General features: G+C 31.6%; 1 protein-coding gene across 5 annotated transcripts in view; it reads right to left on the reverse strand.

Annotated features, from left to right (window-relative positions):
• Positions 1-10,117, reverse strand: part of LOC106468862 — a 14,463-nt gene that overhangs the window by 3,937 nt on the left and 409 nt on the right. The window contains exons 1-5 of one of the 5 annotated variants that reach the window (XM_022397224.1): positions 9,649-9,895; positions 7,232-7,584; positions 5,460-5,614; positions 3,594-3,775; positions 848-972 (exon numbers count right to left, since the gene is read on the reverse strand). In XM_022397224.1, the coding sequence (XP_022252932.1) occupies positions 848-972; positions 3,594-3,775; positions 5,460-5,614; positions 7,232-7,552 (783 nt within the window). In that variant the 5' untranslated portion in view covers positions 7,553-7,584; positions 9,649-9,895. The other 4 variants (XM_022397222.1, XM_013929305.2, XM_022397221.1 and 1 more) reach the window with 4 other exon arrangements.

Here is a 10,117-nt window from a genome sequence, read left to right on the forward strand (position 1 = left end):
CCAAATCAGTCAACCACTCAACTGACCCCAGTTGCTTGTATAGTACTGTTCCAAATCAGTCAACCACTCAACTGACTCCAGTTGCTTGTATAGTCCTGTTCCAAATCAGTCAACCGCTCAACTGACTCCAGTTGCTTGTATAGTGCTGTTCCAAATCAGTCAACCACTCAACTGACTCCAGTTGCTTGTATAGTACTGTTCCAAATCAGTCAACCGCTCAACTGACTCCAGTTGCTTGTATAGTGCTGTTCCAAATCAGTCAACCGCTCAACTGACTCTTCTCGTATAGATAGAAAGCCTGAATGTTTTTCAGGGATGCTGAGTTATATCAAATTCCGAGTTATCAAGGGATTACTGTATATATACTGTCAATTATATGTATATAATTTCCAAATTTAAATAGAAAATTAGGAGTTGATACCATAAAATATTTAGTTGTTGTTAGAGCAGTTGGTAATACAGCACCATATGAAACCACCTGTTTTATTTTTGTAAATAGCTTCATTTAGGCTTCAGCTTCAAAGTTATTTCATTACAACCAATTTGTTTTGAGTGATATTAAGCACAAAGCTACACAGATGGGCTATCTGTGCTCTGCCCACCACAAGTATCAAACCCCTCCTTTTTTAATGCCCTAAGTCTGCAGACTTATCGCTGAGATGATACATGGGGAACTTCAAGATTGTGGGTATATATATATATATGCGTGTGTGTGTGTCAATGAAGGTACATTATGACAAGTTATAAAGCCATGAATAAACTCACTTTTCTCATTAAAACAAAATCAGTTCCGATGTCATAAAATAATAAAAGAGATCAACCGGGTGAAACGAAGTTTCTTACTTACATATCTGGGTTTTCTGAGTTTCAGATTCTGTTCTGCTTTCAGTTGCCGAGCCAATACTTGTTGTTGATGTTTTATGTTTAACTGCCTTCGAACTTTTGCAAGTAGCCACAGTATATCATTATGTTCTACAACAAAAAATATCCACTCTCATCTTATCATCTGTGTAGAAACCTGAACATAATTATTGAAACTCAACTTATGGTTTTTATAATCTGTGTAGAAACCTGAACACAATGAACTTATGTTTTTTATAATCTGTGTAGAAACCTGAACATAATTATTAAAACTCAACTTATGGTTTATATAATCTGTGTAGAAACCTGAACATAATTATTAAAACTCAACTTATGGTTTATATAATCTGTGTAGAAACCTGAACATAATTATTAAAACTCAACTTATGGTTTATATAATCTGTGTAGAAACCTGAACATAATTATTAAAACTCAACTTATGGTTTTTATAATCTGTGTAGAAACCTGAACACAATTATTAAAACTCAACTTATGGTTTATATAATCTGTGTAGAAACCTGAACACAATGAACTTATGTTTTTTATAATCTGTGTAGAAACCTGAACACAATGAACTTATGTTTTTTATCATCTGTGTAGAAACCTGAACATAATTATCAAAACTCAACTTATGGTTTATATAATCTGTGTAGAAATCTGAACACAATTATTAAAACTCAACTTATGGTTTTTATCATCTGTGTAGAAACCTGAACATAATTATTGAAACTCAACTTATGGTTTTTATAATCGGTGTAGAAACCTGAACATAATTATTGAAACTCAACTTATGGTTTTTATAATCTGTGTAGAAACCCGAACACAATTATTAAAACTCAACTTATGGTTTATATAATCTGTGTAGAAACCTGAACACAATTATTAAAACTCAACTTATGGTTTTTATAATCTGTGTAGAAACCTGAACACAATTATTAAAACTCAACTTATGGTTTATATAATCTGTGTAGAAACCTGAACATAATTATTAAAACTCAACTTATGGTTTTTATAATCTGTGTAGAAACCTGAACACAATAAACTTATGTTTTTTATAATCTGTGTATAAACCTGGCCACTTTTAATGCTGAGAAATTATAGTTTGTATTATTTTTAAAGCTGAAATGAATATTTCTTACCAGTTTTGAATAATTGATAACAGACAATTAAAATAATCACATACATCTTTGATACATCTGTTGTACTTGTTTACCATGAGTTACTGACAACATGGATAACAAAAGTTATAGGTCATGTACAAGCATGTTTAAACACACTAAATAATATTTGGTACTGACTTCATCCTCAAAATTTCCCTCATTCACGATTATACAGATACTCCCACATTTTACACCTTATCCATTATAAACATTAGATCATGCTAGTGAACTCGGCTATGTCACACTTGGCCCTAATTAATAATTTATTCTTGAATTGTCATTTCAATTAATTTTTAGTGCTCTCTCTCAAGCACTTACCACCAAACAGACCCACAATTGCACTTATATACACTTAATATTGTTAGTTTCTTTATTTAAAGGTTTTAGATCCAGTGAACAGTTATAAAACTGTCACCCAAATATTTGTCAAGTAATCTGGGTTATTTTTATGTGTCCATTCTAATACCCAGAGCTCAGTATTCTTCACATACTCACTATACTGGGGGGGGAGGACAATGAACTGTGGGAGAAAATGATGAGATTGACTGGAACTTTCTAAGTTATAGGTATTACGTACCGTATAGTATACTGAACGTGACTAACACGTTACTTAACATTATGATGGTACGTAAATAAATGTGAATTTACAGTTTGTGTTCAGAGGCTGTAGTTTCTGAAATTTGTTTGCACTTTGCATTTAAGAATTGAAGTAATGTCTGAGCTCTTTAGCAGTCCTTGAAAACATAACATGTTAAAAGAAGCCAAACATTCTAATACCAAATTTCTGTCTAGAGTATTTTTATTTGTTTCAGCTTTAATTAATTTCTCCCTCAGAATAAGTTAGGTGCATACAATGAAACACTCAAAAATATTACTATGTATAACATAACGTAGCCATTAAATAGAGAAACAACGTAGCCGTTAAATAGAGAAACAATAAAGTAAGATGTCTCTTAATTCATCAAGATATTTTTTTACTGCCAATATCGTATAATATGTATTGATAGTGAGCTGTGATTAAAAATACCAAAATCAAAGAAATTCCCATATCTTCATGTTTGTTACTTCATTCTACCCGACTTCACTAACACTGTTCATACAAAGATCGTTTATGATTACCAGAGCATGTTCTGTCATGCGTTTAAACTTTATCTGATGAAATGCAGGATACAAAAGTATTGTTTTTTTAGAAATATGTTGTGAGCATAATGAATTATTTTACAGTGAGCTAATATTGTGAAGATCCTTTACATATTGTCTGCAATAGATAAGTGTATACCCTTCCCATTAGTCCTTCTGTAAACATCTGATTTTACATTAGTGTGTAAATTAGAATATCACTCTAAGGTGACTAATTTTTTGGACCAACTTGTAGTGTTGTATATTGTGTGACTAAATAAACACAGAATAATAGAAGTTATATTTTTCCAACATACTAACAACTCTATAAAAATAAAAGCAAAAGGTAAAAACAATCCACACACACACATGAAATTCTGTAAGAGAATTTGTTTAAACTTTGTGACGTAGTTTAAAGAACAACGAGGGTAAAGAAAGCATGAGGGAGCTTACTATGAGATGATGAGATGACAGCTTTCTTCAGAAGTTCTTCTGCTGTGTTGTACTCTTCTAACGCTTCGTAGCAAGAAGCAAGCGCAACGTAACAAGAAGTTCTTGCTACAGGTGAACATCTCGCTAACCCGTTCTTTAATTCTACTACTTTTTCTTTCAAAAAACATTTAGCTTCTTTTGTTCTGGAATATTTAGTAAAGTATATGATAACCAAGATAAAAATCCAACAGTTCAATGTTTATTTAATTCTTCTAATACAAGATCTTATTCTTTGATCAACCTGTTGCAGAAAGAATTAACTTGGACCGTGTTTTTGTTCTTTCTTTAATGATGGTTACGTATGAAAACTGCTAGACATTCATTACATATTTTAAAGATCAATTCAGAAATGGAAAGATTAAGACATTTAACATTGTATAAAAACAATTCAAACAAATAATTTAATTACCGGCATAATTCATAATGAGAATAATAAAGTATTAGAATAAATTCAGTTTATAATTAAAACTGACCTAGAATACAGTATATATAATAAAAAACCTTGTCAAAACAGTTGTTTTCTGCACGTTTGGAAATAATGATATTTTATTATGAAACAACGTATTAATATGTTTCGTGATATTCTATGTTACTAGTTAAGAAAATGATCTGGTATAAGTTACACGTATTCTGACTATATTTCATGTGTTCCCTCTTCTGTTATTTTATGCTTGCTAGTTGTTACCACAAACTGGAAAAAATCTGCATCCCAAAAAAGGAAAAAATGGATAATATTGTATGATGTGTTTATCTTACATTTACAAAGGGTTGGGTACGTTACATAAAAATGATTTCAAATATGTATATCAACAAGTTACATATCAACCACAGTTGATATAGTTTTATATTTTGACACTGCTTGATGGTACGAAATTGCCAAAAAATTGACTGCTTTTGGGAGGGATATGGAACAGCCTTTTCCAATGTAAAATATTCATACACTCAGATCACACAAATGAGTTCAGGTTGGGGGATTTATAATTTCAAGATAGGGATATCCTTTGTATTTGCTTTCATTGGCAAATAAAGGAATATGGATGAACTTGGGGCACCAGGCCCTTCCAGAAAGAGACCTGCAACACATCATAACCAAGTTGTGGAAAGCAAAGTGCAGCATCTTGTAACAGGTGAGAATCCACAAATATAAAAGTCTGTGAAAAAGCTGTCCACATGCCCCAGGCAACAGTACACAACATAATCCAGAAGGATTGCCATCTGGAAAAGTAATACAAGTTGCTTCAACAACATATTCAAGAAAGGAAAAACAATTGTACGAACAGTACCTAATTGGGGAAAAATTGTAGCATCAAGCGACATTTGACAAACCATAGGTGTTTGTTTACCAGTTTTTCCTGCTAGAAGACAACGTGAGACTGAAGAGGACACACGAATGTGTCGAAACTAGTTTCTCTGATATCAGACTTCTGACAGTCTGTTCCATTTACTTTGTTTTTTTTCACTTACTTACACTATATGAAACCTAAAGAGTTGACATTCCTTCGTTAGCTGAATTCATCCTTTGAAAGGACACGCTCTTTGAATTTTCTTTTTATAATAGAAAGTAATCATGTTTAATTTATCTATGTATAGTAAGAAGTAGGGAAAACAATCGAGTATGCCTCGTGTTCTGATTGGTTACAAGGGAACACAGTATTTATAATCAAGAGAACAGAATTGCTGAAACTAGGCTTAGTGGCAAGTTAGTACGCAACGTGTTAAATCATAACACCTGTGGTGAGAAACTGATGTCAATTATTGTAACACAGGGATAATAAAAACAGCTCGTTTAAGTAACCATTGCACTATGTAGGTGTAATTTACTAGTACCTGAGAACACTATATAACACTGTCCATGGATTTGAAGAAGTTGAAGAAAACTTTCCTTTCACACTCTTCTGGCCTTGTTTTTTCCACCATGTCGCAAGAATACTTATGGCATACTGCATGTTTATATCTTCATCTTCCCAAGCAGTAGATGACCTCTGAAAAGCACAGATCTGTATATTTTGTCTCAAATAAAAAGCGATTATTGATGTATGTTCAAAACTTTGTTTACATTGAAATAAAACCAGAAGTAAAATAAAGGCTTAACCCCACTTACTGACCACAGATATGGGTGGAAGCAGAAAATTATACCAGTACTGAAGAGTTCTGATTATTAATAAACTAATATATCCCTCTGAGTGTACCAGCATGAGTCTTAAGGAACAAACCACTGCACAGGTAAGAGTGTGTATTAAAACAATAACTCGTGTACGAAATGAAAAACAAAACACCAAATGAATTGAGTACAGAAATTAATTTTATCTCCGAGACTTTTTATTCTGGTTCCACACTGGCCAAAACCACCAGTACAGATTTCCATATGTGCTACAGAACTTTCGCACTCGTACACATATGTTCCATCTTATCTGTACATTCAAGGTAAACATGAAGACCATCTGGCTCAGTGAGGTCACCTCTCGATTTTCAAGATCCAAGCAACCATAATATCAAAGCCAAAACATCAAGTAAAACATTCCACAGACTTAAAGTTTAATCCTACATCTGGACTTGAAGTTATTGCCACTAATAGTCAAGTTTGTATTTTCAACCAAAAGTAAAAAAAAAAGACCATTCATAGAAAGACTGGCGAAATAAACACAAAACTATTTGTAAAACTTAATTCATTTCACTTCTTCTACACTCCAGAGAGAACAATTCCAAAACTTTGAACTTCTCTTGATAACTCAAGATTAAGTATCGCTCAAGAAATCCATCTCTTGCCTCTTTCTAACAAAATAATATGTACAAGACTCACTCTGGTGGTGTACTTTGATCTCTTTACTACAGAATGGATAGTAAACAATAACATTTTTAATATCCATTCTGTAGTAAAGAGATCAAAGTATACCACCAAAGTCATTTTTAATCTTCAATTCAGAACTTAGAACACTATTTACTTTTGTGCAAAAACTTATCAAAGGCAATTTTAATATCTTGTGGAAACCCTTATTGAAATCTTCCTTAATAGCCAAAATAATTAACATGAACATGGGTGTCTTCACTCGTAAAAGCAGAAATCCTATAAATCAAATTTCTAGATGTTGGTAAGGCAAAGAAAAAAAAAAAGCCCCGTTCCAAAACTATTCTATTAATCAAATATGATTTAAAAAAAAAGTTTATTCAAACATTTAACAATTATTAAAACTCTAACAATAACAAAAATGGTTGAGTATGTTAGATTAAAAAAATGTTTAATATTCAAATCAGCAAGTCATGCACCAACCACAGCCGATATAAAATCACCGTGGAACAGACTGTATCAGAACTACATTTTGACACTGCTTGGCATTTCGTAAATAATGTGATGCCATTAAAAGCTAACCACTTTTGTGGAGGGTATGCAACTTATGACACAAAACAGTTCATCATTTATCATAAAGATGGAAATATATCTTGTATTTAATAGCATTGGAGTTATGGATGAACTTGGGGCACACAGAGAAAACAAAAATACTAGTTAAAATTCATTCAACTATACTAGAGATTTGATACTTTGAAACTATTTATAATACTGTACTCATTCAGAATATTTTACCAAGTCTGTTCATGCTTACTTTAAACTTTTTGATTGCAGGAACTGACTCAATTTCATATGCTGTTTTATTCTCTAGTCTCATAACTGAAGCTGCAGCATTATTTATTAGGTTATCTTCTGAACCACACTGTTTTTGATCATGGTAAAAAACTTTGCTGTAGCTACCAGCTGGATCATCACCCTGAATTATTGGGTTTTCATCACATGGCGGCCAGGATGTTATGAAATAAAGCTCATTGTCTTCTTTAAGTTTACTAGATGACTGTAAACTTGGACTTTCTGAGAGGTCTTCTTTACATTTACTAGATGACTGTAAACTTGGACCTTCTTTAGATGTCATTTGAATTGCTTATTCATAATTTGGAAATCTGGCTGCAAAAAAAAAAAAATATTTCAGTCATGAATAAATGATGTATTTGTAGACATATAATTGTCTTGTTTTTCTTCCCTTCTGTAAGTTTTTTACTGTTGATATTCTTGTCTATATAATCTAGTCAGTAACGAAAATATTTTACTCAGAATCAATTAAATCACAGTCTTGGATCCTTCACATCGAAATGTGCATTACTCCTTTAATTAATAAACATTTTAATTTTATATGACTTAAAAATAAACTTTCTAGGATAAAGGTTTCTTTTGGGGAGTTTGACAAGTTCAGGGTTACACTGGTGCATGGTAGTAAAGTGTTACAGAGGTAAGTTTAGTTAATGTTGACAATGTGAGGTCAGGGTTAGTAAAGTGTTACAGGTGTAAGTTTAGTTAATGTTGACAATGTGAGCTCAGGGTTTACACTGATGTAAGTTTAGTTAATGTTGACAATGTGAGGTCAGGGTTAGTAAAGTGTTACAGAGGTAAGTTTAGTTAATGTTGACAATGTGAGGTCAGGGTTAGTAAAGTGTTACAGAGGTAAGTTTAGTTAATGTTGACAATGTGAGTTCAGGGTTTACACTGGTGCATGGTAGTAAAATGTTACAGAGGTAAGTTTAGTTAATGTTGAGATGTTAGTTTCTAACAGGTGTAAGTTTAGTTAATGCTGAGATGTTAGTTTCTAACAGGTGTAAGTTTAGTTAATGTTGAGATGTTAGTTTCTAACTGGTGTTTTATATTTATAGTATATGTATGAGAAAACAACACTGTAAATTGAATACAGTCAATATTTATAGCATATGTATGAGAAAACAACACTGTAAATTGAAAGCAGTCAATATTTATAGTATATGTATGAGAAAACAACACTGTAAACTGAAAGCAGTCAATATTTATAGTACATGTATGAGAAAACAACACTGTAAATTGAAAGCAGTCAATATTTATAGTATATGTATGAGAAAACAACAATGTAAATTGAAAGCAGTCAATATTTATAGTATATGTATGAGAAAACAACACTGTAAATTGAAAGCAGTCAATATTTGTAGTACATGTATGAGAAAACAACACTGTAAATTGAAAGCAGTTAATATTTATATTACATGTATGAGAAAACAACACTGTAAATTGAAAGCAGTCAATATCTATAGTATATGTATGAGAAAACAACACTGTAAATTGAAAGCAGTCAATATTTGTAGTATATGTATGGGAAAACAACACTGTAAATTGAAAGCAGTCAATATTTGTAGTACATGTATGAGAAAACAACACTGTAAATTGAAAGCAGTCAATATTTATAGTACATGTATGAGACACAGGATCCAGGGGCAGAAATAACTTTTGTAGTTAGATTTTTCTATGCAGTCAGCATGTATAAAAATCATATGGAACAGAAATACCAGTCACAACTGAAAGAACATTCTTCACACTGTGCAGAATCAGAACATATCTTCGGGTCAGCTATGAAACAAGCCTGTCTCAATCACTGCACGTTCATTCAGAGAAGAAATATTTTTTTTAGATACAACTGCTGACTTTAAAAGCTGAAGTGAAAGAAGGTTACAGTTCTTTGGTAAATTATAAACATTACGTTGTTCATAATTGTTAGTGAATCTGTATAATGTATATACTGATTATTAACTGATACATTTTTATTTATGAGACATACAAGTTAATATTCTGTAGAACCCAGCAATTTTAATTTGTATGTACAATACAGTAGTTGAATAATGTTATAAAGCATTATGATTCATTCATGCCCCCATTGCTTTCTACATTTTGACGTGCCTGATCTCATTGTATGAATGCTTCTTTTTTTTTGAATAAGAGATTGTATAAATATAATCCTCCAGCCTCCACCGTAAATGATTTATTTCTGGGCAGACCTAACAATAACATGTGGTTATAGTTATACAATAAAACCATTCCCGCATTCACGATTGGGAATTAAACTTACTTACGAAAATTTAAAATGATTCTGTATTTATGATATATAATTAAATTCATACGAAATGTACCATAAACTACAGAAGTAATTTAGGAGGTATTAATATTATTACATACGTAAAAGTTTACCTCCCTATAAAACTGCTTTATTTTCTTCTAACTTGTATCAATACAACATATCAAATTTATCGAATATCGACTTTGTCTGGTGATAAGCGTCACGCATTTTTTTATTTTACTGCATTATTATAAATATTTGCAATATAACGTTCCTTATGGATATAGTTATATGAAGCTTTGGATGTATCGAGTAAAAGAAAAAAAAAATTATGTAAGTAGATCCATAATCTAAATCTATGCTAGTCTTAATTATACTTCGTAGTAATCCACAAGTAGTTCGGTGTACTACGTCTCCGCCCTAACGTTCAATGTTATTTTTTATAATTCTTTATAGCACTAATTTGTCTCCTCTATAATTAAAAAAAAATATATTCAAATATTTGAAGCAAAATAGCTTTTTATAATTCGTTATACTTACATGAAAACTAAGGCGTGTTTTTATGCCCAGGTACATGTATATCTTTTT

The sequence above is a fragment of the Limulus polyphemus genome, unplaced genomic scaffold (genome assembly GCF_000517525.1).
Source record: "Limulus polyphemus unplaced genomic scaffold, Limulus_polyphemus-2.1.2 Scaffold3195, whole genome shotgun sequence".
Lineage (NCBI taxonomy): Eukaryota > Metazoa > Arthropoda > Merostomata > Xiphosura > Limulidae > Limulus > Limulus polyphemus.